General features: G+C 44.3%; 3 protein-coding genes across 5 annotated transcripts; 1 reads left to right on the top strand and 2 right to left on the bottom strand.

The window, feature by feature from the left end:
- The first annotated feature begins 293 nt into the window (after nucleotides 1–293).
- Nucleotides 294–7,317, top strand: mor (SWI/SNF- related protein mor). 3 transcript variants are annotated; one of them, XR_003113901.1, is made up of 12 exons: nucleotides 294–1,016; nucleotides 1,692–1,811; nucleotides 1,879–1,992; nucleotides 2,124–2,488; nucleotides 2,666–2,890; nucleotides 2,986–3,278; nucleotides 3,407–3,716; nucleotides 3,913–4,670; nucleotides 4,785–5,095; nucleotides 5,246–5,717; nucleotides 5,897–6,021; nucleotides 7,157–7,317. XR_003113901.1 is itself a non-coding variant. In XM_011143918.3 (11 exons), the coding sequence occupies exons 1-10, from the start codon at nucleotides 900–902 to the stop codon at nucleotides 5,708–5,710; spliced, it is 3,078 nt and encodes a 1,025-aa protein (XP_011142220.1). In that variant the 5' UTR covers nucleotides 294–899; the 3' UTR covers nucleotides 5,711–5,717; nucleotides 7,157–7,317. The 3 variants fall into 3 exon arrangements, 1 of the variants encoding a protein (XP_011142220.1); XR_003113900.1 differs by having other exon boundaries at nucleotides 5,802–6,021; XM_011143918.3 differs by lacking the exon at nucleotides 5,897–6,021.
- On the bottom strand, nucleotides 6,315–10,057 carry LOC105184837 (uncharacterized). The gene is made up of 4 exons (XM_011143914.2): nucleotides 9,384–10,057; nucleotides 8,740–9,070; nucleotides 7,141–7,346; nucleotides 6,315–6,581 (listed from the first exon to the last, which is right to left on the bottom strand). The coding sequence occupies exons 1-4, from the start codon at nucleotides 9,911–9,913 to the stop codon at nucleotides 6,356–6,358; spliced, it is 1,293 nt and encodes a 430-aa protein (XP_011142216.1). The 5' UTR covers nucleotides 9,914–10,057; the 3' UTR covers nucleotides 6,315–6,355.
- A 255-nt stretch (nucleotides 10,058–10,312) lies between these two features.
- Nucleotides 10,313–14,147, bottom strand: LOC105184836 (protein PTCD3 homolog, mitochondrial). Its single transcript, XM_011143912.2, has 10 exons — nucleotides 13,986–14,147; nucleotides 13,610–13,721; nucleotides 13,265–13,462; nucleotides 12,882–13,135; nucleotides 12,681–12,789; nucleotides 12,224–12,560; nucleotides 11,917–12,122; nucleotides 11,402–11,740; nucleotides 10,778–10,996; nucleotides 10,313–10,699 (listed from the first exon to the last, which is right to left on the bottom strand). Exons 1-10 carry the CDS (start codon nucleotides 14,012–14,014, stop codon nucleotides 10,535–10,537), a joined length of 1,968 nt encoding a protein of 655 aa, XP_011142214.1. The 5' UTR covers nucleotides 14,015–14,147; the 3' UTR covers nucleotides 10,313–10,534.
- Nucleotides 14,148–27,980: the final 13,833 nt, after the last annotated feature.

The following is a 27,980-nucleotide window of genomic DNA, read 5'->3' as shown; positions in this document are numbered from 1 at the left end:
CGTCGCAGATTCCGCCGAGCGCGTTATAAATACCGAGGTGCCGAAGGCGTTTTTTTTTATTTCCTCTCGTTCGTTATTTACGTAGTTTAGTACCTGCACTTTCTGCACCCGCTTGCGCACGCTTCCGTCGTGTTTCGTTCTCGCGCCGAAAGGAGCCACGCGAGACGCGAGCGCGTTTCTCCCCTCCGAGTGCAAAAAGTGCAGCGACTCGACAGACTCGTTGCGTTATCGATCCGGCGTGTTTATCCGTCAACGTGACCTGAAAAAGCGAGCGAACGAGCCGGTAATTAAAAATAGACTTTACTCTCGCCAAGGTTGCACTCTCTTCGCTTTTCTCTCCGTTCGTGCGTACATCGGCCGTTTGCTCCGAGCGAGCGAGCGAAATCAGTCCCAGCTCGAATCAATTGGCCTCCCGCGGATTATCGCGTTGTTCAGACGGCGACCTATCATGAGAGCACGCGGACGCGCGAGAAATATTCCTAGGGAGAGCGAGAGCGACAGAGAGGGCATGAGAACGGAAGAGCATAGCGTGGACCCTAGGCGCACGGCGGCGGCCATGTTTCCAGAGCACATTTACCGATCGTCGCTTCGTTGAAACAGTGATCCTTTATATTCGTTTGTAATTACCGCCCACGGCAGATAAGCGCCCGGTAATAATAAGCGGAGGCGTGAGCCAAGTCGAAAAATTCACGTGCGTACTATCACATCCGGTTGCCGCTGGCGATAGCAACGTTACGGCGATCGGAAGCGGCATTGTATTTGCAATACGTCGCGCCGTGATGCGCTCGTCGTAGTCACAGCCAACTTCAGAGGCGTGTCATGGTTGCGATCAGCAGCGCGGCGTTGTTCCTGCTAGCGTTCCCCTATAGCCGCTATTCGTCATCGAATTTCTATGAAAGATGCTCTCATTAGGCCCGAAAAAGGACGGCGGTCCTAACGCGAAATTCTTCGAGTCGCCGGATATCCTCGCCCAGCTCGACAGCGTGAAACAGTGGCTGCTGAAGAACTGCAAGAAGGTACGTGTTTCGCTGCTGTGTAGAAATATGGACCCGGCGTCGTCCGTTCGCGACGTTCATCCACTGCTTCGTTCTTTGTGCTGGCGCGCGTGTGATTTTTCGTCGCGACGAATATCGCGACGAAGTCGCTCAGTGAGTGGGGAAAGATTGAGCCATCATACGTAATAGTGATGATTTTCACGATGTGCGGGTATGCGTTGATGCGTGTGATACGTTCAACGATGCTGATGCGGAAATCACCTCGATGACCCTTTCATGATTACACGTACGCGAAATTAATTGGATATTTGTTTATCGCCGTTTTTATTTCTCTTTCTTTTTCCTCTCCCACCCTTCCTCTCTCTCTCTCTCTCTCTCTCTCTCTCTCTCTCTCTCTCTCTCTCCCCCCCTCTCTCTCTATCTATCTATCAATCTATCTTCTCTGTCTGTCTATCTCCTGTATTTAATAAGATATGTGAACATGTGGAGAGAGGTGACTGATGGAAAATTAGCGGAATACACGTAGAAAGATACAATCATGACTTTGTGAGAACGAAACAAGCAATAGGCAGCGACATTTTAACTTTATATAGTTACATACACACACACACACACACACATAATGTTGTTGAATGTGTAAGCAGAATTGGGAAAAATTAAATGACATGTTCATAACTTTTGATGGTTTTTTTACAGTATGTGCAAACAGATCCACCCAATAACAAGAGCTTAGCCACATTATTGGTGCAACTGCTTCAGTTCCAGGAGGATAATTTAGGAAAAAATGTGTCAAAACCACCTATGACCAGACTTCCTGTATGTAATATTGTCAGATTATTATAGTTGTGTTCATGGTTCAATTATTAATGAATTTTATTTCTAGATGAAATGTTTCTTGGATTTTAAGCCTGGTGGAGGATTGTGTCACATATTAGCAACTGCATATCGTTTTAAACATGAACAAGGATGGCGACGATTCGATTTTCCTGGTGGAAAAGTAATTATTTTCTTTTTTTTTCTGGAAGATATATATCCTTAAAAGATATTTCTTTTTAATATTCTTATTTCTATGTAAATGTTGTACAAATGTTGCAAATTTGTCTATAAATTAAGTAATTGCCATTGCAGTCTGGTTCACGTACAGATCGCACAGTGGATATGTTGATGGCAGCAGAACGTGCTTTAATACAGAATAGATGTATGAACATACCATCTATTTATGTCAGACTAGAAGTCGACAAAAATACAGCTATAAAAGTAAAAGAGGTAGTTAGAAGACATCAGGGAACCGTTGTGGAAAATGAAGCTGATGCTACGCACATTATCTATCCTCCGGTGGATCCGATGGAAGAAGAATATGCACGACCCTATATGAAACGTGAACGATCGATTTTACTTCATTGGTACTATTTTCCGGACAGTTACGATTCGTGGACGACGCTAGATTTACCTTGGGATTATCCTGAAGGAACTCTTATGAATACAAATTCAAGGTACTATATCTCTTTTGTAGTTTCATAATAATTTAATTAATCAGTCAATTAAAATTGTTGCCCAATTATTAATAAGATATACACCTTTATTTAAAAGCATATTTAATACTATATAAATGTGTTAACAGGTCTATCGATATATGTCATGTTCACCATAGATTTTGCAAATCATTTCAGATCCGTGTACAAAGTATCAGCTACGTGGGCATTAGATCTGGATCAATATAACGAGTGGATGAACGAGGAAGATTACGAGGTGGACGACAGTGGTCAAAAGAGAGTGCATAAATACAGGCTTTCCGTGGAAGATTTGATGGCGCAACCGTCCCATCCACCCCCCGCGAAGAAGCCCAAGAGGAAACGATCACCTAGTCCACCTCCAAAGCTCGGAAAGCGCAAAAGGTACAAGGACTTCGAATATTTCTGCTTTCGCTGATCCCGACTTAAATTTCTCGAATACGTCCACCTCACATCTAATTTTTTATGTCACCATTTAGTAGCAGAGCACCGTCAGGTATTCAAAGCGCTTCGTCTGCCTCCTCGGCAGCGGCTCCCAAGAAATCGCGTGGGGGCGAGGAAGAAGAAGATCTGACTCAGGGAATGGAGGATCCACCTGCTGAACCTCGTATCGTAGAGGTTGTCGCTACTCCAACGAATCCGCCAATTACAGGTCAAAGCAACGCGACGACAGGCAATTCTACTTTGGCGTCTGCGGGTAGTAAAAAGCAAGACAGTGAACTCCAGCCACTCAAATCGGGAAATATGGCTGATCTCGACGAGCCGATAGAAGGTAAGTTCGATATGTATGTTTTTATAGCGTTCAGATACAATATAATGAAATTAAAAAGCACCTGGCATCCAAATTAAATTTTCAATTTAATCTCAATATGATATACTCAATGGCAGTCGATTTTTCAGGTGATAAAGGGAACTCTCAAAGCGGCCAGGACAGGGAAGAAAGAGACACCAGTAAAGAAAGAGGCGAAGGTGGCAAGAGCGACGAACCTGAAGACAATGTGACGGAACAGACGCATCACATTGTCGTTCCCAGTTATTCCGCCTGGTTTGACTATAACTCGATTCACACCATCGAGAAGAGAGCTCTGTCGGAATTCTTCAACGGCAAAAATAAATCTAAAACTCCGGAGATTTACCTAGCATATAGGAATTTCATGATCGACACTTACCGGCTAAATCCAACAGAATACATCACGTCGACCGCTTGCAGGTAACATACATATCACCTTATTTATTATTAATTTATCGGCATATAGTTACGTGCATATAATTTTATTGTAGTTCGACGTTAAGCAGCTATACGTGTAACGGTCAAGGCTCAAAACCGGCTATTTGCGACTTGGCTGCACTTTGGGCTTTGGCTGTAATATGCAAAGAAAGAGAAAGATAACAGTTCTATTTTCTAGGCGGAATTTAGCCGGGGATGTATGTGCGATCATGCGCGTACATGCGTTCTTGGAGCAATGGGGTCTAATCAATTATCAAGTAGATGCAGAGTCCAGACCGACACCTATGGGGCCTCCTCCAACGTCGCATTTCCATGTTTTATCAGACACACCGTCCGGTTTGGCACCGGTGAATCCGAATCCTCCGAAAACGCCACAACCGTCCGCCGCGAAAACGTTGCTCGATTTGGAGAAGAAGCCAACCGGAGTAACTGCTGTTGGCACCGAGGAGAAGGTCTCGGCAGGCGCGATGGCGAACTTCGGTCTGAAGATCGACCAGTATTCGAGAAAACCGGCGGTGTTGAAGAACAAACAAGCGGCTGGCGCTACTCGCGACTGGACGGAGCAGGAAACGCTCTTGTTGTTAGAAGGATTGGAATTACATAAGGATGATTGGAACAAAGTATGCGAGCACGTTGGCTCAAGAACTCAGGACGAATGTATCTTGCACTTCTTACGTCTACCCATAGAGGATCCATATTTGGAGGAAGGCGGTCCCGAAGGATTAGGACCGTTGGCTTATCAGCCAGTACCATTTTCTAAAGCTGGAAATCCTGTTATGAGTACAGTTGCTTTTCTAGCATCGGTCGTAGATCCTAGAGTAGCTGCGAGCGCTGCGAAAGCTGCCATGGAAGAGTTTGCAGCGATAAAGGATCAAGTGCCAGCTGCGTTATTGGATCAACACTTGAGAAACGTTCAAGCGAGCGCGAATTCGGACGGTAATGGTCTCTTCCACTCGTCTATTCGTCTTTATCAAGATATTTCTTTAAAAAGATACACATTGTTGTTAATCAATATATTGATATTAATTATTTATGTTCATGCATTATTAGGTAAATTTGATCCAGCGGCGGGCTTAGCACAGTCAGGTATCGCTGGTACGGGACCACCCGAGCTACCAGACGATACGACGGCGTCTTCCACGACATCCTCTGTACCGGCGGGCGCGGTTAATTCACCGCATTCGACGGGGCCTCCTCCCGAAGTGAAGAAAGATGATCAAGACAAGTCGAAAGAAACATCGGACGTCGAACAGTCTCAAATGGATGTCTCGAAGAAGGAGGATGAGTCGAAGGAGAGTGAAGAAGACGCCAAATCCGTTACTGATCCCGAAGCTGCAGAAGCGAAGGAGAAGAAAGACAAGGTAAGAGCTGCAGCGCTGCAAATTGATTCGTACATCTTGGAGAAAACATCGAGATTTCCGAATAGAATCGGTACACGTCTTTGATTCTAATATTTGCGCTATTTGTAATTTTAATGTTAAACTTGATCTTCGACACACACACACACACAGGTTGTGAGGGACGCTCAGTTGCAATCCGCAGCAGCAGCTGCCTTAGCCGCTGCAGCCGTAAAGGCTAAGCATTTGGCAGCCGTGGAGGAGAGGAAAATCAAGTCGTTGGTCGCGTTGCTGGTCGAGACGCAGATGAAGAAGCTCGAGATCAAGTTACGCCACTTCGAAGAACTGGAGACGACGATGGAACGGGAGCGCGAAGGTTTGGAGTATCAACGGCAGCAGCTCATAACTGAAAGGCAACAATTTCATCTGGAACAACTGAAAGCGGCAGAGTTCAGGGCGCGCCAGCAGGCACATCAGCGGCTGGCTCAGGAGCAGCAGCAGCAACAACAGCAACAGCAACAACAGCAGAATCAACATCCTCCCTGGCAGCCGGCTGCGCAACAGCAGCAGCAGCAGCCGCCGAGTCCGCAGGCGCAGGCGCAACAACCACCGCCGCACACGCCGCCGCAGCAGACATAACTCTCTTGTGAGTTTTCTTTGAGTAATAAAAAAAAAAACAATTAGTCGATTGTGATAGTGCGTATGTATTTTTGCGTCACTGTGATTACAGAGAACGCGCACGAATCGCGTACGGCGTGCCTGCCGTGTACAAGTTTCTTCACTGCATTACTTACCGACCCTTTTTTATTTCTCTGTGGCTCTTAGATCGCAGTTACTCGAAGCTTAAGCCTCGGGACGTTTCCAATTGTATTTTGTATCGTACGTATGGAACATTCGGATAAGTCAAACGGGACTTTGTGTCTCGTTGCGAGCAGTCTCGGTATCTCGAGGTAGGAATAAATGTAATTCGCAAAGAAGAAGAAAGATAAAAAAGGAAAAAGATGACGTACAATTGATTTTTCTATTATACAAATATATATGAATTATATATGTGGGAGAGTAATTATTTTTCTTCATACTCGCATATACACGATGCGTATGTAATGCGGGAGAATTTGTGGATCAAATTTTGTATGCTGTACCATTGCTCTCGTCTCTCGCGCGATGATATGTATTATAAGAGTTATAAAAATAGCATATAAGAATATGCATACATGTATAATATATATACGTCATATACATGTATATATATTATTACTGAATAATGCGACATTTCTCTCTGATCTACAAAGCCTTGTTGTGTATCAATTCCAACACTAAGTCAGTCATGAGCCGAGCACACTCGGCGCCGGCCGGTGGCGGTGCTCCCGCGCTATGCTTCTCCTCGCTAGTCTCCGCACTCCCCTCGTACAAGTCCGGCGCTTCGTGGCTGGCGCATGTGCTGATCGGTAGTATGTCCAACGCCAATCCCACCCCGAATCGTCCGCATCTTCGCATTTCTTCGTTCAATCTACAAATCGGGTAGTTCATTCATCAGACCGCATCTCAGGGGTCTGTGTATTCGAAAGATTGGGAATTTTAGTCCTTTTTAAGTTCTCCGCAGTAATAATTCCCACCGACAAAGATATATCCTTGTGTTAAATAGTGCATCAATGTTTGCTCGACTTTCACATTGATTCCGTTGGAGAGGATAACAGAATTACTCTCATGTGATGATATATTATTACTACTTATCAATTACTAACCAAGATATCAATATTTATTAATTATTGCTATTGTGAATTATAAAATAAAATTAAAATGATGTCGCACACGTCTCTTGGTGGTGACGTACAATTACTAGTAATGAGAGTAATGGATTTATTCTCATCAACATTTCCGTCCTTCGAGTACAAGTTTGAAACGCGACGATTTGGGAGCTACAGTGTTGGACTCTCAACGTTGAAAAATTACTCGAGAGTAATTTCTCGATACATTGCTCACAAAAAAGTATAGGCAGCGTGAATCGACATGATCGATTATAACGATATTGTTACACGTAGACGACTGTATCTCGGTGTTTCACTTACAATTCCCACATGACAGATGGATCTTTCGGTGGCCGCTCCGGATTGAGGACGCGTAAGGAGGACATCAGATGGAAGTGATAATGCTGGAGAAGCTGTGTCATGTAAGCCCGCCTAACCACGCCACTCGTGCAGCAGTATAGCAAGTTCGCAAGATCAAGAGCGAGGGAACCAACCCGCGTCAGTTGAAAGTCGACTAAATAAACGGCCTGCAGAAACACAGTATTAAAGTCAAGTCGCGGGGTCTCTGTAGTAAGGTCGCAGCGGCGCACCTCGGATCCGTGTTAGCCGATATTACGAAGGTTTCTGCCGGAGGCATCGTTTTACGAATCATATCGTGTTCATGGAGGGAGAGAAACACGTCGGGTGTTGGTTGTTGCTATGTGCAACAAAAGTATCTTCTACCTATTTGCTTCCCTGCAATATACACGATTGTCTCGCGATATTACGTGTTACTGAATTTCAGAACGTTTTTACTGACAAATTGCATAGTATGAACAAAAGATTCCATTTGATCGAGACGTTAAATAGTGAGATACAGTTCTTTCAAACATGATTTCAAACATAGAAAAGGAATAGCAAATAGAGGCAGCTCGTGGTACAGATAAGCGACTGCTGTTTATTGTAACAATCAGCTCACAAGGACTCATAACGTGGCTCAACTCAAACATTAATCCAGACAATTCGTTAACGAGACTACATTGATTAGATACGCTGGACGATACTATGCAAATCAGTTTTTATTTTGTATGCTCATTATTTTTACAATTGACTCTCATTGGCTGTATTCAGTAAAAAAGAACTGCTTTGTAAGTGTTGCAAAATTCGAGAATCTGATTGGTGCGTACTCTTAGACGTAGTCAAATTGAAGAACGCCAATTGGATTCATGAATTTTACCACAGTTGTAAAGCAGCTTTTTCTGCTAAATGCAACCATTGAGAGCTAATTTGACAAGCGATCATTTGTCATTCCTAGCTACGTTTGGATTCGATTAAACAGTACTTATGCACAACTATGTACTGTACTTTGCATATATGTGCGTCAAAAGTTTCTTTTCTCTTTGATTCGCGCGCATCATCACTCTTGAATATTTATATTATTGGGCAAAAGCAGTTAAATGCCTAAGAGCTATCGGGCGGTATTTATTTTAGATGACCATAATTTGATGTGTATATATACATATATATATATGTATATATACATATACATATATATAATGTGTGTATGTGTGTATGTATATATATATATATATATATATATAGAAAAAGGAATTTCTTCACATCCGACTACACACGGACCCAGGGGGCAACTTCGACGAACTAAAAACCTTTCCAATGAGATCGCGGATGGAGAAACAACCTTTGAGAAAATCATAATATAAGAATCTTATAAATTTATATAATAAAAGTATATGGAGCAAATGTGAGGTATTTCGTCCTAATCGTTCCACAGTCGAAACAGTGAGGAAGATCGTGAAAATGCGAGATGTTTCATCGAGATGTACAAGCTACAAGCATGCGAGCCTTGACCGTGAATCATACATCGCGTCGAGCATGCAACTACTTGGGGCGGCTTCCCTTAGAAGATGAAAGCGCTCACACCTCTGTGTCCGAGTCCGGCTCATCCCGGAACAGAATATTATTGGTCCAACAGTCGCCGTGGCAGAACACAGAGAGAGGTCCCTGCGTGGAGACAAGCTCGCTCATTGTGCGGAAGAATACGTCCTCGTTCAGGAAGGCCTGCAACTTGGTCATTATCTCCTCTCTTTGGGAGTCCATGTGCGAGGGTAACGCATCGGATACCATTCGGATAGCGTTATTCGCGGCCACGCGATAATACTGTCGATACCAATCCTCGTTATCTCGTCGAAACAACACTTCTTGTATACCTTGATCATGTTCCGGATTCATTAATTTCGCGAACTCCTCCGGCCTTCAAAGAGTAATATCCTTTTGCATTAAAGGATCCGGAGACGAGGACGCGTAACGTGCGAAGTATGTTCGTTTTTTCGAAAGTGTACGACTTATAATTGTAAGATAATGAAAGAGAAAAAGAGAGGGAGAGAGAAAGAGTTATTTTTGTTGTATCATTACAATACTATCGATATTGCGACCAACATGTATTCGAGGCACCTGCTTCACCTTTCGAAGCGCCTGGATTACCGTCTCGCATTAACAATCCTGATCCTTCGAACCTTACAGTACAGTACTCTCTCAGCGGCTTCAACAGTCAGGCACACATTTACCTGGATTCTCTCAGCGTCAGGCTGAGCGCGTGAAAGCCCGCCAAAGCCTTCAGCACGAGCTTCAGGTTCTCCACCTCCAGTCCTTTCCGTCTGTCTGCCATCTTGAAGCCTCTCTGTCTCAGATCCTCCATGGCGATGAGGTCCGCTCTGGCGGCGTAGATCTTGGGCACACCGCCGAACACCCTCTCGCCACTTGATTGCAGCCTGTTAAGCGCGGGCCATACGTGCTTATAAAACGCGACCTCGTTCCGAAACAGCAACTCGCTCTTGAATGCCTCGCGACGCTTCTTCGACTCCGGCAGGATCTTGTAGATGATCGCACACTCGTACTTTATCCACCCTTCATCTGCCGTCGACCGTTTGCGCCCTTTCGTTCGTACCCGGTACAACATGGATGTGTAATTATCTCCTCTACCTGAACCCGGCTCCTCGTCCAAGCTGCTAATCTCCACATCGGGCTCGTCCTTGGTGATCAATTCACGCACGTCTTCGAGCGTCAGTCTGACCTTACCGTCGCCACCAACGTCCATCGTGCCGGACGACTGAACGGGTACCTGATATCTATATTACGAAGACTATGCTGACGCGCGAATGTCTTCTCGATTTTGCCAGCAAGGGCCGGCCGACATTCTATACTTTACGGTGGACCGGAGTGTTATGACGCAGGAAATGGGTATTTGAGCGGTACATAGGGCTGCTGCTGCTGCCGCCGCCGCCGCCGCCGCCACCACCGCCTCCCACCGCACGACTTAATTCATTAATGATTTGCGCCCCAACTCAAGAGACAAGGACATTGATGCGTGTCAATCATATGAGTCGTTTTAGATTCCCTCGCTCGATGAGAGCGAGCGTTTCTTCGAAGCGCGATGCGTTTCGCGACGCGATCTCGCTGCGTCGACGACGGAATAATCGCATGCTAAGAAGGCTTATTCTCTCGATCGATCGATGGAACTTCATTTTCCAGCATGTTACAGTCTCGCATGTACAATAAAATATACTAATGGTACACCTATGATATTATACGTACAAAAGTCCTGTCGTGTCGATTATAAACTTTCGAAGCGATGCTAATTACACGAACAAATAATACCGCTTCACATCTCAACAATTGCTGCGCTATTGCGATCGCTAGGAAATATTTGTAGTTCGCTCTACTTGGAGGGCTGCTCGTCGGAGAGCGGCAAGTTGATGATATCACCCACCAAGTTGACTAATATGTCCTCCTGCGTGGAGGTAAGAGCTACGTTTTGGTGGAACTTCTTGGCCATATCCCCGACTCCTTCCAGACCGGAGGACACCATGTACTTGATGATGACCTGGAAGTAAGGCACAATGTGATGTTATCGTCAATCAGTTGGATCGACCGGCAGCCGATGCGACGAATGTTTACTCACAAAGACCGCCGGTGTATGTGCTTGAGCTAAGCACAGCTCGAATATTTCATTTATACGCTCCATTTCGATGACGCCTTTCATCAGATGCGGTAATTTGGTCAGCGACAAGATAACGTCTATCATTTTGTCCATGTTGTCACCGCGTGCAAGCAGCACCGCGATATCGCCCATCACCGTGCTGGGCATCATGAGGTGTTGCATCCTCTTGGCATTTTGAGACTGCGTCACAAATCATTATTTCAGCAATGTGATAACATTGATATTAGATGACAGTGACACTATGAAAAAAAAACATTAGAGTCAAATTGACGATATACGATCGGTCGGAAAATTCTGTTCGATTTTCTATCTTCTTCAACCGGTCATCTTCTATGATAGGAACATACGAATATTGGCGAAGGAACTTGAACAATGTCGACTATTTTGTTAACGAATGTTCTGTTGCCATCAAATGCAATAGAGCCAAGTCTTGCCCCAAAATCGAATCGAATTTTCTGATTGACCCAATACATTGATACAGAAAATGCAAGGTGTCTGGATATGTATCGTTTGGAAAACTCATACGGATAAAAGATGTGCCTGTGGGACATCCTGTAGAGCGAAATGAAATGACAACTTAATTACTTGTATGTGATCCCAGATGGTGAGCGCGACCTCCGCGAACTGCGTGTTCAATGGCGAATCGGGCGTGGGTTTGCAATGTACGCTGATCAAGTGCAATATACGCTCTAATAAGCCTTCCCTATCCAGATAACCGAACATGATCATGTGGGACCAGATTTTCGGTATATATTGTGTGACGGTCTCCGCAGGAAGCAGCTGCAGAGTTTCCAATATAGCTTGCATCACGGACGGTTCCGCTATGGCTACATGCGGAACGAACTTGTTGTAGATCTTAAAGAACACCTCGAAATCCTCCGTTGCTAAGATCAGCTCCAAGTACGCGCGGTAATAGCTGTTTTCCTGAAGCGAGAGAAAGGGACTGAATAATGATACAGTTGTATATGCTCATAAAATATCTGACATAACGCGTACAATTAAGTAATTAAACAGAGATCTATAAGATAAGACAAATGCGGAATCCAAAAAACATCAGTCAGTGTCTGTTGACAGATGTAGGTCTCATAGTACACACTCACCTTGTAATTGTCACCGATAAATTTATAATTGTCCCCGGTGAGTAGCAGCTCGTTCACCGCTTCACCTGCCTCACGACTGCAAAATTGCTGGAATGCCATTTCCATCGCAGTCACGAAGAAAAACATGTCCTTTGCATCTTGGATAGTGAGAGTCTCCCTCTTCAAGGATTTCAAGATCTCCATGAAGCTGCTGTACGCCGAGTCGTCTGTGTTAACGGAGAAATCCGTAAGCGCACAATCGCGATAATATGCGAAATGTCGTCATCGCGAGATAATAAAAAATAAAATATGTATGATGTGCAATTACCGAATTTATATAAAATACATAATACATAAAAATACGTGGTCAACGACGGTTTTAGATGGCATTGTTTGATATCGGCGAGTATGGTGCGTGCAAATTCAATGGCTGCTTTTTTGGATTGCAAATTGACCGCTGTGTTGAGAGCAGCGTTGAACGTGTGAATATTCGGAGCGACTCCGTTCGCGGCCATCGTTCGGAATATATCCATAGTCAACGTTTTCGGCTTCTCGTTTCCTTCGCTCATCAACGGCACTATCGATATCATAGAGTTATATCCTCTGACAGATAATGGTATTTTCTTTTGTTGACATTCATTGTACAAGTGCCAAGACTTATCCACCTAGAAAGATAAAGTTATACATTAGATTAAAATTAGATCTTCCTTAGTGATATATTGTACATGTACAATCTAGTTCAATGTAACTGCTCTTGTCATTATTTAGGATGTAAGATATCTTACACTGTGGCATTTCGCTAACCCGCATAACAACGCATCGTACGCGGCAGCGGCTACCACTGGTTCTTCCTGTATGAGAGAGTTAAACAATATGTCGATCTGTGGTCGATTTCTGCAAAAATAGAATTAAATTGCAAATTTATATTAAAGACATATAATGTTTATTAGAAATATAGCAGATAGAACTGATCTCTCAGTACTTACATCCAAATATTCTTTTTATGATTTCTTGTGAGCTGAAACCAGCGAGTCTCAAGAAAATCAGAATTAATGGGCTCGCTGTTATTGTAAAAGCACAACAACTCCAAAAGGGCTTGCTTTGTAGGCACAGTTATGTTACCTTTTAGCAAATCGTATATTGTGATAGAATCGGGAACATTGCCATTTGATATTTCGTATAATAACGTTTCTTCTGTAACTGTACTATTTTCTGTATAAATTGGAGATGGCACAAATGGCTGTATATGAATATAAAATACTTCAATATAAAAACCTAACAATTTAATAACGTAAGTAAAAGTGGATTATCAATTCCAACTGATTAACAAATGTAAATATATCAATGGAAAAAATTCTACATATATCACCTTGATTTCAGGCTCCGCCACCTTGTGTTGGAACAAATCGGAATGTTCTTGTCGAATCCATATCGCAGCTTTTCTTCCAGATTCACGTGCTAATGCATAAGAGCGATTCTGAACTTTTGATAATGGTGTAAGAAATGGGTCATCATGATACTTGTAATGTGGTGCCGTATAATCCCTAGATATTGTGCTTTCAAGAGCCTATAAGGCAGCATCAAATGAATATTGTCATAGAAATAAAAAATTTATATTTCTGCACATTTCACTACTTACTATTATTTTACTATTATTATACTTACTATTATTATATACAACAATAAATAAAATATATTATCATTCTATTTTTACCTTTAAGATATCTGTTGGCCCACGTTCTATCCTGTTTGGAATATGAATTTCTGAAGATGAGGACGTTGTGGCCGCTGTCGATTGTAATCGTATCAATTCTTGACATAGTCTTCTGCAAATAGTACAATGCTGTGTTTAAGAAAAACTTAAACAGGTAAATGAAAATGAAATCAATTGCATCTTGGATATGTAATTAAAATCACTGTTTTCAACTCTGAAATAGTTTCATGTTTGATAAATCAAGTATCAAGTTATCGATATGAGCATAATAGTTATACACAAAAGTCATAATAGTTATACACAAAAGTCAATTAATTTATTTATAAAGTAATTGATTTATGTATATAAGCTGAATAAATTAAAATTCACTACATACCTACGCGAAATTCTAGTTAAAGAATACATCGTATAAATTTTGGAAGTAAAGTGAATCTATTTTTTTTAATTTATTCCCTTCGGTTAACCTCAAAGTAACGCATTTTAAAGTTAGAACAAGGTTTACTTAGGTTTGGCTAGTGTCGAACCATAGACATAGGAATATAGAGACAGAGCATAAGCCCGTAAGATAGGCGAGGGGAGTTGTGCTGAAATGCGGGGGGCGACTGTGCCTAAGTTTCATTGGCTACAATAGTGCACATATTCAGAGCGTGTGATGCAACGACTTGACTGTCACTGCCAAATAGTAAATGTAACAAAATGATAAGAACTATTTACACTGACAGTATTTTGCAGAGATTATGCATGTCTTTTTTTTCATAATTTCACTCACACACAACTTCATACACATTTATGTATATATCAAATACTTACACACGGCACAACCACCAATTAGATTTAGGCATAGTTTACCTCGTCGCATCGTCCCGCAATGGTTATCCCCCTCGCAACTCTATGCTCTGTCCCTATATTCCTGATTATCAGATAGCACATTTTAGGCCTATTCCGAAATTGACAGACCGAAACTTTAGTTTTAGTTATAAAGTTGGTAGGTCTTAAACTAACTTAGATACGAACTATAGATAATTTAATCAGTTGATCAATTATCAAGATAATAATCATCTGTGATTCCACCTATCTATTATTACAAAATTAAAGCTAAAACTAAGTTTATAAACAGAAATAGTACATGACTGTGAACGTCCAAGCTGCTGTGATCTGCTGCTTAAGTACGAAATATTTAATATTTGATTTTACCAACTGTGACTAATTTAACCTACTGGTTATTCCATATCCAGAAATTGATCAATCGCATTTGTCAATACTGATTAACGACAGATACAATTGGCCAATTCCGTTGAAATAAACAGTTTAAGTTAACCAAAGGTTAAAAAGAGCACAAGTTAGTTTAAAGCCTACCAACCTTATAACTGAAACTAAAATTTCCGAAACCGACTTTTCGAACAGACTCTAGTCAAGCTGTTCGTTGTTAGATGGCGCCAGATGGACTGTTTCAATTGCAATTATACAAATCCTTTCGAAGCAATGGCGACCTGAGACAATGCATGGGATATTTTTGCTTCGAAACTTAAACCGTATACGAGATATGGAAGGGAAGTAATGAGATTTAAAATCGTTCATTTTAATTATGTGTTTAATTCACAGTTCGAAACAAATAACTATACAATAGTTCTTACAGAAGTATTGCATTTGTACCGAGTTGCTCATTCTTCCATATGTACTCTTTATACTGTTTATCACAATTGTTACATAATTATCAGTTTCCATACAATTGTTCTTGATCTGATATTTCAGCTTCGAGAGTAACAAGAAGAAAATCACTCAAAACAATGCAACGAACTTTTCGGAGAGAGAAATTCATGATCTGCGGAACGTCTGCCGAGCACGCAGGCGCATTGTCGCGAAGCAGGATCCGTTTTTTGATTCAACATGAAACCCTTTCAAACGTTCTGGAATGAATGAGGTAGTTTCTTCTTTCAAGATATAGCTTCTTCTTCGCTATATTCTACTATAGTCCATTCTTTATTATATATATATATATATATATATATATATATATATGTCACTGTTGCATCTAAATTATAAACAACTAAGAATTCTTTGTATACACGCGATACACACACACATATTTTATCTTAATTCTTCTCCTCTACGAGCATCTTCTTCCGTGGTGGCTCCTTAGATCGGGTTTGCTCGGGTGGGGTGGCTTCTTTATTAAATATATAAACCATACGTTCTTTAGGTTGCAGAATGTGACTGACAAAATTTGAATCATGACAATTCTGCATGATGTTTTGTCTATGTAATTTTTGATCATCCATCAGGTTATACATGCTAATAATAGTCGCATAATCTAATATCCTAGTAAGATCATTTGCAACGAAATGGTCCACATTTTTACGATGAATTTGGAATAGATAATTTTCCATTTTCACTGTTAGATATCACCGTAGACAGATGTGCCTTCGGACGATGATTGATCTCCTCACCGATGATCGATGAGCGCTGGCCGAGCTTGTTCAGCACATTTATTGGATCTTGAGGAAGCATCGTATAAAAGACGAAAAATCTGGGTACGAGATAAAAAACAATTAATACTGAATATTTTGAATCTCTTCTTTTGTAGGTTTCGGTGAAATTCTTCTGAATATTACATCAGACTTAATAGATATCTCTCTTCTGTGCGTAGTGCATCATGCCTTGCTTCTAAATGGTTGTCTAAGCACATTTGTCAAATTCACTACTGTTCGTTGTATAGTTCGTTGTATAGTTTCCGGAATGAGCGAAACTCCGTATTTCGCAAAGACATCTGAAATGTTCTTTCCGGGAATTCTTCCAAACTAACATATTTGAAAATCTGTAGACACGTGTCAGAATATAACATATATATTATTAAGCCTCTTTTGAATAATCAATACTAAATAGCTTATGCACGCTATTATTATAAACTCCTTATATATGAAGTCTTTATATAATAAATCCTTCATATAATAAGATTTCTCTCTTATTATAAACTCACAGATCAGTTGTTGAATATAGTTTAAACATTGTTTTAAATATATTTTATATATATATATATTAAATATATTTTAAGATGCATCAAATGTTCATTAAGCAAATCTACGATTTTCAAGCACAAATTTCTTTTAACGTTTTCGTCGATATTTCACGTGGATATGAGTGGGTGACCAGGACGAGGCAAGTCTTCGACGGCTGTACGACTCTCTTGGAACAATTTATACCACTCATACAATTTTTCGGGTCTGCCCGGAAATTGAGTTCGTGATCTTCGGCTTTGTAGGCTAAGTGCGTTGTCTCTTATGCTCGCTCTCCTTTGGCACAGGAAATTTCGTTGGAAATATAGAATTTAAGGCAAATTTACTATTTGCTCCACAATATTCGACATCGTAAAAATCGTAAATGGTACCTGAAGTACTCAACTGACATAAATCGCTTCCACGAACAAATTAATCGATTCTAGATCGATTAATAGATCGCATTCTGATTCTGTATGGAAGTTAAATACAACTTAAGCAGAAAAGGATTTTGAAATATCATAAACGCGCGTCATTTAAATGAATAATTCCGGGTACTTTTTGAGCAGAAGATAATATTTATTACGCTCGCTCTCGAAATACAATAATACGGTAATTCGGTTCTACTCTTAAACGAAACGCTCGATTTAACAACTTCTACAATACACTCAGCTATCGGCCTCAAGTCTCTCTCTCTCTCTCTCTCTCTCTCTCTCTTTCTTTCTCAACGTAGAGGTAGTCTCTCTCTCAACCCTCTCTCTCCCCTGAGAGCTCTTTATATCTCTCCTTCCCTGGCGCTTATGCTTGTGTCGATCCCTATCCTTCTAGAGTGGCTCAAGAGGTGAAGTCACCTGCCGTTCGATTCTTACATTACTATTATTATTATTAATTATCAAAAGACAAATTCCCCCATTAGATGTCAAGCGCATTGTTCCAAAGTACGTTGAAGGGAACGCGTATCTACATACATTTACAACCAAGACGCTACCTATTACACTATATACACTATCGGCCTTTTTTTTTAGTTGAATTGGCGGACACGCTGGGACTTTGTTCTTTTTTTAATGCTAGATTATATACTTGTCTCATTTGCCAAACGCAAAAAGTGCAATCCACTTCAGCCTAAAACAAACAGATCCATTGCTGACACTGCTGACGAATTCTACGTTGACTCTTATTGAACCACCTATATTGGCTACTATTCAATTCATCTTTTACTTTAATGTTGTAGAATTTCCTATGACCCACATACTGGAACACACTTCGGAACCAGCGAATGTGCGTCATTGCCAAGCGCATTGTTCCTTCCGGCGGCAGCTGGCACCACCACCACCATCACCACCACCACCACCACCACCACCACCAGCACCACCACCATCACCATTACCACCATCACCATCACCGCCATCGCCATCGCCACCAGGCGCAGAGAGTACATCTTGCACCCTTCTTCATTAAATAGCTCAAGGTATCATCCTCTCCTTGGTCTTTAACCGGACGACGTCTCGACCAGCTGCTCTGCTTTCTCGCGAGAGGAAGAGAAAGAGAGAGACAGAGAGAGAAGAGAGCGCCAGATAGAGATTCGTTTCTTTCAACGATTTTATTGTTTAGCATATGAATGGCGCGCGCGAACGCGTTCACGATTGCACGGTGAACCCTTTGGCGCGCGCGCGCGCGCATACATCATACACACACACATATACGCTCATATATATATATATATATATATATATATATTACAAAGAATTCAATAAAGTTTATAAGGAAGCCCGGAGGGAACCAGTCTCCGCCAGGTCAGACGAGAGCACGAGGGAAGAAGAGAAGAAGAGAAAGAGAAAGAGAGAACCCCGGGTTTTCTTCTCTTCTGTGCTCTCGCAATTCTCGCCGTGAGAACGCATATGCCATGTGTATGTGTGCGTGTACCTCACGCTGGACGTACATCGATTCGTGGCAAAAGTATCAACGAGAGAAGTTAGTACTTTTCATAGAAAAAGGAGAAAAGTTCAATATACTATTGATAAACTTAATTTCCGCGCCGCTCACGATAGATGATTTAAGCTGCAAAAGCCTTGGCAGCTGAAGTTGATTATTTTAAACGTCTATCAATAAAATTCAATGCGCAAAGGTTAATCTTTCTGAAGGAAGAAATATTTTTAATTGATTTAAAATGAATCGTGATAAGTTTTTTCGACATGAACTTCTTCACTATTTTGACCTGAAGAAAGCCGCAGCTCAAGCGCATTGATTTCTGAAACCTACGATGAACAAGCTCCATCAGAAAGAACATATAGAGAGTGATTTAAACGATTCGGACATGGTGATTTCAATACGGAAGGCAAAGAACGTTCCGGACAGCCGAAAAAGTTTGAAAACGCCGAACTGCAAGCATCATTGGGCGAAAATCCAACTCAAACACTTGAAGAATTGTCAAAAGCGTTAAATATTATTCCAATGGCTATTTTTAAGCGTTCACGCGCCGTGAGAAAAATCCAAAAGGAAGGAAAATGGCTGCGACGTGAGTTATCCGGAAATGCCATCTTAAATCATTTGTCCATCGTGACTTCCTTGCTTGCCAAGCTGGCAAGAAAGAGTTTTTGTGGCGCATTTTCATTGGTGATGAAGAATGGATTAATTTCAATAGTCTCAAGAGAAGAAAATCATGGGTGGACCCCGGCCAACCGTCCACATCAACGCCAAAACGGAATATTCATAAGGCATTACTCTGTATTTGGTGGGACCAGAAAGGTGTGCTTTATATTATGACCCACTGCATGTACCCATTGAATGAATTAAACGAATGAAACAGTCACGACTGGCCGCTACCGACGACAATTATACCGATTGAACGATATATTGATGCGAGAAAGGCCATCAGTGGCCAGTAATCGACGCAAAGTGATTCTTTTGCATGACAACACGCAATCATATGTTGCATAAACCATAAAAGAAACACTGTTGGAGCTCGAATGGGAAGTCCTTCCCCCCTCCCTCCCTCCCGCACACCCTATTCTCCAGAGTTGACCCCATCGGATTACCACCTTTTCCGAACGATGCAACACGCGCTCGCCGGTACGCACATCTCCAATTACGAAGAAGTCCAAGGTAGATAAATGGCTTGCTTCTATCGCCACGGAATCCAGCTTTTGCCAAAAACATGGGAAAGTTTAATAGTTCATCTACCTAATAATCTATCTTACCTGATATTTTATCTTTCCAGGACATTTCAGAATAATGATCAGACAGCTCCGTGCGTCTCAGCTATCAACTTTATGTTTCTCACCATCTGACGCTTTATCACTCTCGTCGCGTGTCCCTGTTTTCGTCTCTCAATGAAATGCGGAATGCGTCCGAAGAATTTTTCGGGGCCGAAGCCGCTTTTCTCAGGACCCAGCGGAGCCGGTCGAGATGGCGCTTTACCTCAATTTTGGAAGTAATCGTCACGATTCTTTGCAATCGGTGTTACACTGAAACGCGGGGGGGAACGGATATTTTTCTTCTCTCTCTCTCTCTCTCTCTCTCTCTCTCTCTCTCCCTCTCCCTCTCCCTCTCTCCACTCTCGAACGGTTCCTTTCGAATAGCTCGCTCCTACGTGGATACGCGCGCGTACTACGCACGGCCAACCGCGCGTGCAGGCCGTACGTCGCACGTGCGTGTACGTGCGCGCCGCGTGTGCACGAGTGCGCGTACGCGCGCATACGCGGGCGAGAAGCCAGGTGTTTTATTTCAAACCGTGGGACTCTCTCTCCTTAAGAGAGGGATGCTTTTGCGCGTCGCGCAGCGCGGCGCGGCGCGGAGCGCACGTCTCTCCGCGCGCCGAGCGAGAAGCAAGGAGAGGGACACGAGAATGAAAAACAGGATTCGCGTCCCTCTACGGGGCCCTCACTACTTTTATTGTGTTTCCTTGTTCGATCGAACGTAACGTAACCCCCTGCCCCTCCCCCTCCCCTCCGCCCCTCTTTTGCCCTCCGGCTGCCTTCGTCCTTTGATATCGGGTTTTTCCTCTTCCTTTTTCTCTCTCCTCGCTCTCTCGCTCTTTCTCTCGCTCACCCTTCTCTCTCTCTCTCTCTCTCTCTCTCAAGTTTTTTCTTTGTGCTCCTCTCCGCGGCACCGAGAGAGCGGAGTCGAATTATAAAATGCTCGTTGCGGCGTAGCGAACGCACGTTTAGGGGGTACGTTCTACACGTGACACGCTCTCGGTGGCAGCACCCTTTTGTCGGGTGCAACAAGCCGGAGAAGGCGAAGAGAGAAACAGAGAGGAAGAATGGGGGCCAGAGAGAGAGAGAGAGAGAGAGAGAGAGAGAGAAAGAGAGAGAGAGATGAAACATAGGATGTCCACGGAGCTTATCTCGCGAGAGACACGAGAGTGCTCAATAAGAGTACGCGGACGCGATCTCGCGAAATTCGGGCCTCGCGATGAAGGGCGACCTATGGGGCGACTGTTTCCCCCATGTCCTTTCTCTTTCCTCTCCCTTCTTGTTCTTTCCTTTCTTCCTTCCTTCCTCTCGGCTGGTGCGAACCGTTTCGCGGAACGGTTACGCGCGCGCGTAACACAAAGGGATGCGCGGCTTCCTTTTTCGTTTCTTCTCTCTCTCTCTCTCTCTCTCTCTCTCTTCCTCCCTCCCTCCCTCTTCCTTCCTCCTTTTTTACCGTCCTTCCTCCTTTACCGTTCTACCTTCTGAATTCGTGCGCGATCGTTAATATTCGCACTCGCGGAAGGTGGCCGATGTCGTCATTTTTCTCATTCGAATCGACCGGAAACGCGCGGACCGAGTGACATCCTGGAGAAGAAATGTTCTCGTGAGGCAGCCGCATGCAATATGCGTGTGCGTACCTGCGTTCCTTTGTGTGTACGCGAGCGAACATGTGTGCGTGTGTGTGTGTGTGTGTGCACGCATGTGTGCACACGACATTATTGACGAATCACTAAATTCGAGTTGCACATCTGTTATGGATAGCAGCGGCCCTGCGGGGATTTAAAAAGAGCTTTAAATATGTCCGCTCGCATTAAAGATCGCTCTTTATTTAGTTTCTTTCTTACATGACGTGACAAGTCTGCTCTGATCTATCCGAACTTGTTTATCCCGTCACGAGATCGCATCGAGGGCGGTGGAGGAAATCCTATGAAGATCTTTGCCAGAATCGCGTGGACGTCGTCGTTACTAGGGAGTTGTTACGATATCGTCTCTCAGATACGGTAAATGTAAATCGTGAACGTTATTCGCTTAGAAATAACGTCGCAATGTACGCGACCAATAGCATTCACGATCAACGTTTACCGTATCTGACAGACAGTATTGCAAAAATTCCCCAGTATCGTCTCTCGGATACGGTAAACGTAAATTGTGAACGTTATTTGTTCAGAAATAACGTCGCAATGTACGCGACCAATAGCATTCACGATCAACGTTTACCGTATTTGAGAGGCGGTATTGCAAAAACTCCCCAGTACCGTCTCTCGGATACGGTAAACGTAAATCGCGGACGTTATTCGTTCAGAAATAACGTCGCAATGTACGCGACCAATAGCATTCACGATCAACGTTTACCGTATCTGACAAACAGTATTGCAAAAACTCCCCAGTATCGTCTTTCGGATACAGTAAACGTAAATTGTGAACGTTATTTGTTCAGAAATAACGTCGCAATTTACGCGACCAATAGCATTCACGATCAATGCTTACTGTATTCGAGAGCCGGTATTGCAAAATCTCCCCATTGTCTGTCATTGTTACGCAATCGTATTTCTGCAGGGGAGAGCTTCCCCTGCGCGATACGACCGACTGTGAAATGTAACAGTTTTCATCTTTACGTGTATCGACGCGTGCGAAGATCCTCGTACTTATTTAAGGCGAAAGATCGCAAGTAAAAGGATACAAAAACGGATCGCGTCACGCACTGTATACTCGCACGCGAATCACACATTGCTACGCTGCAGCATATTTAGCTTTCACCGGCATACACGGAGTGTACATTGTTAAGCGGGCAAAATGCTTTCGATTTGCAGTCCTGCGAGCGATAGGACTTCGGCGAAGGATTTCAGATTTCCCGGTGCGATCCGGACGGATCGATAGGAAAGGATTTTGGATGAAGCAGGCGTGTGTGTTACAAAAGATTCGTCAGATTTAATAAACTTGTCGTTTCGAAGGTAGATCGAGAGAGAGAGAGAGAGAGAAAGAGCGAGCGCTTTCATTATAACAATATTACAAAATACGTAACATTTCATAAGGCTTTATTTTTCTGTTTTAGCGAAAAGAAACATGCGACAATCCTTGAAAGTAATGACAACAGACAGACATCGTAACAACAGAAGGTCACAAGTGAAACTGCATCTAATTTATACAAACTTCGCTTGAGAATTCTATGACTCAGTCGAGGACATCGTTTTCTTCGCGTATCCCTGCCGCCGCAGCATCGAGTCCTCGAACTTCACCATTCGCGATCCTTACCGAGATCGCGTGACCGGGATTATATCAGGTACCGATAGATCCAGATCCAGCTCTGCGGACATGCGTCGACATTCGAGCAGATCCAGCAGGCCGGGACGAGTGCAATTTGAATGTTACTACCACAAATAGTGCTCTCATCCTGACCTGCCCGATCCTCGAAGACGTCCGCTTGAAAAAGCCAAACTCCTTCGGATGGTGTATATTCTCCCTCCTCTTTCTCTCTCTCTCTTTCTCTCTCTCTCTCTCTCTCTTTTCTTTCTTATCCGCGGCGGCCGATCCCTTTGTTTCACGCTTCTCGACGAGAAACAATGCACTTCGATAGGCCGGGACAAGTGCAATATTGAAACATGGAAGTCATTACTGAATATTGTCACCAATCTCGACCTATCTCTCGTGCAGTGTTCGCCTACGGCTTTTCCGGGGCGCCATCGTCCGGTCCGATCCGTTCCGTTGCGTCGCGTCGCGTCGTCCGAACGACGACGATGTTGTATACTTTTCGACTCGACGGTAGTCATTCCGCTCCAATTTGCGATCCAGGGTCGTGCGAGCCGAGCCAGGGCCGAACCGCCGAAGGGCCCCGCGCGCACGCGCGAGTCCGACCGCTGCGATTCACCGCCACCGCCACCGCCGCCGCCGCCGCCGCCGACCACGTGGTGTCTCCTCGTTACGCTAGAAGCTGCAAAAGAAAACAAGCTGAATTCTGAGACGCCTGCGATGTTCGCGAGCGTGACAACTGCGATTAACGATCGTGGATGCTTATACGTTACGAGGGAAATGGACCCGAGAATTTGCGAGGGCACTCGGCACTTCTGAAAAAAGCGACTTCCTGAAAGCAAAACAAAGTGACTTGAGTGCGGCAAAAATAGCAGATAATCGCACGCAGCGCATAGAGAAAACTAAATTACATTATCAGTAATGAATTAATAGACTTCGCGCGCGTGTGTATGTGTGTGTGTGTCTCACACACATGCATGCACACGAACTCGCGAATTAAATGCTCAGCAATCCAACGAAGATCGCGCTACTTTGCACTTTGAGTCGAAGAATCTCGCGACACGCTCTCGTAAGAATCCCACACGCAGGCGGGTGCAAAATTTGAAAATCGTCCGGGGAGAAGCGCGAGTGAAATTTCTACTTGCCGGACGATAGCGCACGGAAGACTGGAGGCTAACCGGAAACCGAAACGCGCGGAGTCTGCACTTCGCGATTCGTTACCGTGCGATTACGCACGGCGTAATCGCGCTCTCTCGTCCATTGACGAGGGCGAGAAATGCGTGCGCGCTGCGTGCGTGTGATCTTTCTTTTTCCTTCGTCCTCTATCGCTCTCTTCTCTCTCTCTCTCTCTCTCTCTCTCTCGCATGCATGCACAGGGCTCTCTGACGTGGCCTTGGCGGTCAGTCTCCAAATCGGAGAGCCTACATCCTCTACTTCGAATCACAAATCATAGCCCGAGGTCGTCGTGGACGATAGCGTCTTCTAATGCTGCGCGCCGGTCCCCGAAATAGGGCCCACGGAGAAATAGGGAGCCGATGGAATTTCTGTGAAACGAGGAACCGAGGGTTCGGCGCGCTAATTTGTGTGTACGTACGTACACAAACACACACGTGCGAAGTCGCACACGTGTATAAATATATAGACACAAATAGATACAAATTTATAACAAATGTAAACTTTCACATAAATATCCACGTAATACATCTCTATTGTTTATAAATAAATAAATTTATTTATTTATATTTATATTCGCATGCGTATACACCGTACACGGACCGTTAACTTCAAAAGCAGCACTACTTTGGGAAATAAAGAAGCGAAGCGACCGCAGCGGGGCGGCGACGGAACTGAGGCGGGGGAGGGGGGTCTTCATCCGCGGCCGAATATTCGCGTTTCTTTGTGAGTGAAAATCTTCGAAATTCAAACGTCGACTGTGACCTGCGAGAGAGAGAGAAAGAGAGAGGGAGACGGTCGAATCGCGCGAACGCACGTTACTTCTCCGTTCCGCAGAATAATACGTTATTTATCGCCGACGATGACTCGTTTCCTCGTAATGTAACTCGACCTCTATTGCGGCGCTTGGTGCGTGTAACGCAAACAATGTCTCGCACCTCGCGCGCTACCTCGAGCAGTGTTGCGAACGATGGTCTCTCTCGCTGCGGTGCGATCGAAGCTTCCTACAAAAACACTCCGTAGGTAGGTCACCCGCGGATCCCCACTAAATTATCTTTGTGGATCCTCTCTACAAATCCTTAGCGGCACGAAACGAAGCGATCGCTTCGCAAACAGAGAGAGACACACACCGAGAGAACTTGAAGTAAAAACAGAGCCGACCTTGCCGGCGACAACGACTGCCAGATAAATAATACTTCTTGCATAACTTGGCACAACGGCTCTATCTTTTGAACGTTATTTACAATATCGATCGTTCCTCGCCGCTTAGCCTGACTCCGCGTCTCGCGTCTCGAGATCCTTCGAGATCGATCGTTTGAAAATTCGCTCGGCGATATCTCGATGTCTCAAGCACTCTAGATTTTTACGCGCTTTCATGCTCGGCAATTATTGTACCATCACTTACCTATATCTTACCCAACTCGGGATCTTCTCACATCTCCGTGCAATCCTCCTCTCTCTCTCTCTCTCTCTCTCTCTCTCTCTCTCTCACCTTCCTCTCGTTTCCTTCATCGCCTCGAATAACTCTCGCTTCTCGTCACTTGCGCGCCACTCGTCGATGTAATTTACAGATCGGAAATGCGAACCGGCGCCGTTGCCGCCGTCGACGACGATCGTCGGCGTGTCAATCGCGCCGTGACGCGTCTCGATCCTCACAATGCCGCCTCCTCCTGCTTCTCCACCTTCTCCTCCTCCTCTTCTTTCTTCGTATCCTCCTCTTCTTCTTCGTCTTCTTCCTCGATCCGCGTATTCTTCGGGCACGTGACGCGGCCGCGTCGTCGTACCGGCGGCGCGCTTGAGATCGAAGGTGCGTCATACACGCAGGTAACAAATCGGAGACGCGACATTGTAAAACGAAGAGAGCGGCCGCCGCTGCTGTCGATCACTCGCGATAGATCACTCTCTTCCGCTTCCTCTTCTTTGCTTTCTTCACACGGTCCATCTTTTTTTCCTTAGCTAGCGCCGATGCCCTCTCTTTCTCTCTCGACGATGATTCGCTCATCCACTGCACAACACTGTACCGAGTGCGTCCCCGTTGATTGTCCTTTGAGAGACGAGAAGACCGAACTGTACACGAGGAAGACGACGACGAAGAAAGAAGAAGAAGAAGAAGACGGTGACGATGGACCCATCTCGTGAGATCGGAGAACGGGGCTTCGGTCGAGGAAGCCGGTTGCGCATAGGACGAGGTTTTCGAGCAAACTGCCGGTCGTAGCCAGGTGTCTCGCCTCTTTATTCGTTTTGGGCCCCAAGTACATGAAAGCCCCTGACTGTATAGGTGCCCCGTGGCCCCGTACGGCCATTGGTGGGGACGTATTCTTATTTAACAGCACGCAGCAGTGGCGGCGGCGGCAGCGGCACAACACACAACGGCGAGGCCCGAACACCGCAGAGCCTCCCTCTTTCTTCCTTTTCGTTTCTTTTCTTAGAGCCCTTTCTCTCTCTCTCTCTCTCTCTCTCTCTCTCTCTCTCTCTCTCTCTCTCTCTCTCGCCTTCCCCTGCTCCCTCTTGTGTTCTCTCCTTCTCTCTCCTCTCTTCCCTCCCTTCTCTTGCTCACTCTTTCTCTTCTTGCGCTTCGCTCCTCCTTTCCTCTCACTCCTATCCTCGCCGTCCCTTGTGCGTCCTCCTTTCTTCTCTCTCTCTCTTTCTCTCTCTCTCTCTCTCTCTCTCCCCCCCTCCCTCCCCCTCTCTCCTGTTCCATCCGTCCCTCCCGCATTATCCCGATCCCAGCGTAAGAGCCCGCCAAAATTGTATCAGCTGTCCTCTGCAGTTCGCCTTGCTTCTTTCAGCAGCGTGACATACGCGTCCGTCCCTTGTTCTTCCTTGTCTGGATCCGCGCGTCCAGGTTCCGTCCAAGTTGCTTTCGTGCTCTCCAGGTAGACCAGGGGCGACCAATGGGAGACGGAAGGCCGGCGAAGACGAGGACGGGGGGTAGCCCCGCAAGGGGAGAGATCTCTGGCCCATTGGCATCGCGACGCTATTATAATTAACGCTTGACGATATGATGTATACGTCGCACGGGGGCAACGCGGCGATGACAACACACAACGGTTCGCGCTCCGCATGATTTACGAATGACAAATATCCGTTTGGCGGTCCGCAGCACGTTGCGTCCCTTCCTCCTTCCTTCCTTCGGCGCAGCACACGAGGTCGACGGAATCCACAGAAAAGATGGTCGGATTTTAAGACGTGCCATGTCAGATTGTGATTTACAAGCTGAATAAGGAGTTTCGGCCTGAGAGTGATTTATGAGAACGGGAAAATTGATTCTGGTTAAAAGTTCCTATTCTTTCTCTCTGTGTTTCTTTCTCTCTCTCTCTCTCTCTCTCTTTGTCTCATATCCTCGGCAAAAGGTTGGAAGGAAAAGTTCTACAGGTAATTCAGAACTGGATACAGGATTCCCGCGACTACAATGGCCAGTTCATCTTCTGCAAAATCTTTTTTCATTCATAGTCGTGAAAATCTTCCCTGGGATTCTTCCATCCTGTGTAGTTCCCTTTTTTCGTCGCCTTCTAGATCTTTTCTAATAACTTGGATTTCACAGGTAAGACGAAGATTTCGTTCGTGCATACGATGATAATACGTGAGACCTTGTTTTTCGCAAGAAGGATTGTGCATCTTTTTTTTATTATTGTTAGAACATATACACGTGACAGACGCGTTTCTCCAATACAAATTCGCACAAAGCGATATCGTCGCGTGCACGTGTTGTGAAGGAGAAAAAGAGCGAGAGAGAAGTATAAATTTTTCGGTAAATCTTATCGC

This window comes from Harpegnathos saltator, unplaced genomic scaffold, assembly GCF_003227715.2.
Source record: "Harpegnathos saltator strain DR-91 unplaced genomic scaffold, Hsal_v8.6 scaffold676, whole genome shotgun sequence".
NCBI classification, from domain to species: domain Eukaryota; kingdom Metazoa; phylum Arthropoda; class Insecta; order Hymenoptera; family Formicidae; genus Harpegnathos; species Harpegnathos saltator.
The sequence above is the reverse complement of the archived record's forward strand: the minus strand, read 5'-3'. Positions and strand labels throughout refer to the sequence as shown.

Bases quoted from the DNA above. Each gene is read 5' to 3' on its own strand.
- mor (XM_011143918.3), top strand. From the start codon at position 900: ATGCTCTCATTAGGCCCGAAAAAGGACGGCGGTCCTAACGCGAAATTC. The intron at 1,017-1,691 runs GTACGTGTTTCG...GTTTTTTTACAG, and splicing joins TGCTGAAGAACTGCAAGAAG to TATGTGCAAACAGATCCACC. The intron at 1,993-2,123 runs GTAATTATTTTC...TTGCCATTGCAG, and splicing joins TCGATTTTCCTGGTGGAAAA to TCTGGTTCACGTACAGATCG.
- LOC105184837 (XM_011143914.2), bottom strand. From the start codon at position 9,913: ATGGACGTTGGTGGCGACGGTAAGGTCAGACTGACGCTCGAAGACGTG. The intron at 9,071-9,383 runs GTAAATGTGTGC...TACTCTTTGAAG, and splicing joins CTGACGCTGAGAGAATCCAG to GCCGGAGGAGTTCGCGAAAT. The intron at 7,347-8,739 runs GTGTGAGCGCTT...GTGTTTCTGCAG, and splicing joins AGCCGGACTCGGACACAGAG to GCCGTTTATTTAGTCGACTT.
- LOC105184836 (XM_011143912.2), bottom strand. From the start codon at position 14,014: ATGTATTCTTTAACTAGAATTTCGCGTAG. The intron at 13,463-13,609 runs GTAAAAATAGAA...GCTGCCTTATAG, and splicing joins GGCCAACAGATATCTTAAAG to GCTCTTGAAAGCACAATATC. The intron at 10,997-11,401 runs GTAATTAAGTTG...TTTGTGACGCAG, and splicing joins CCATCTGGGATCACATACAA to TCTCAAAATGCCAAGAGGAT.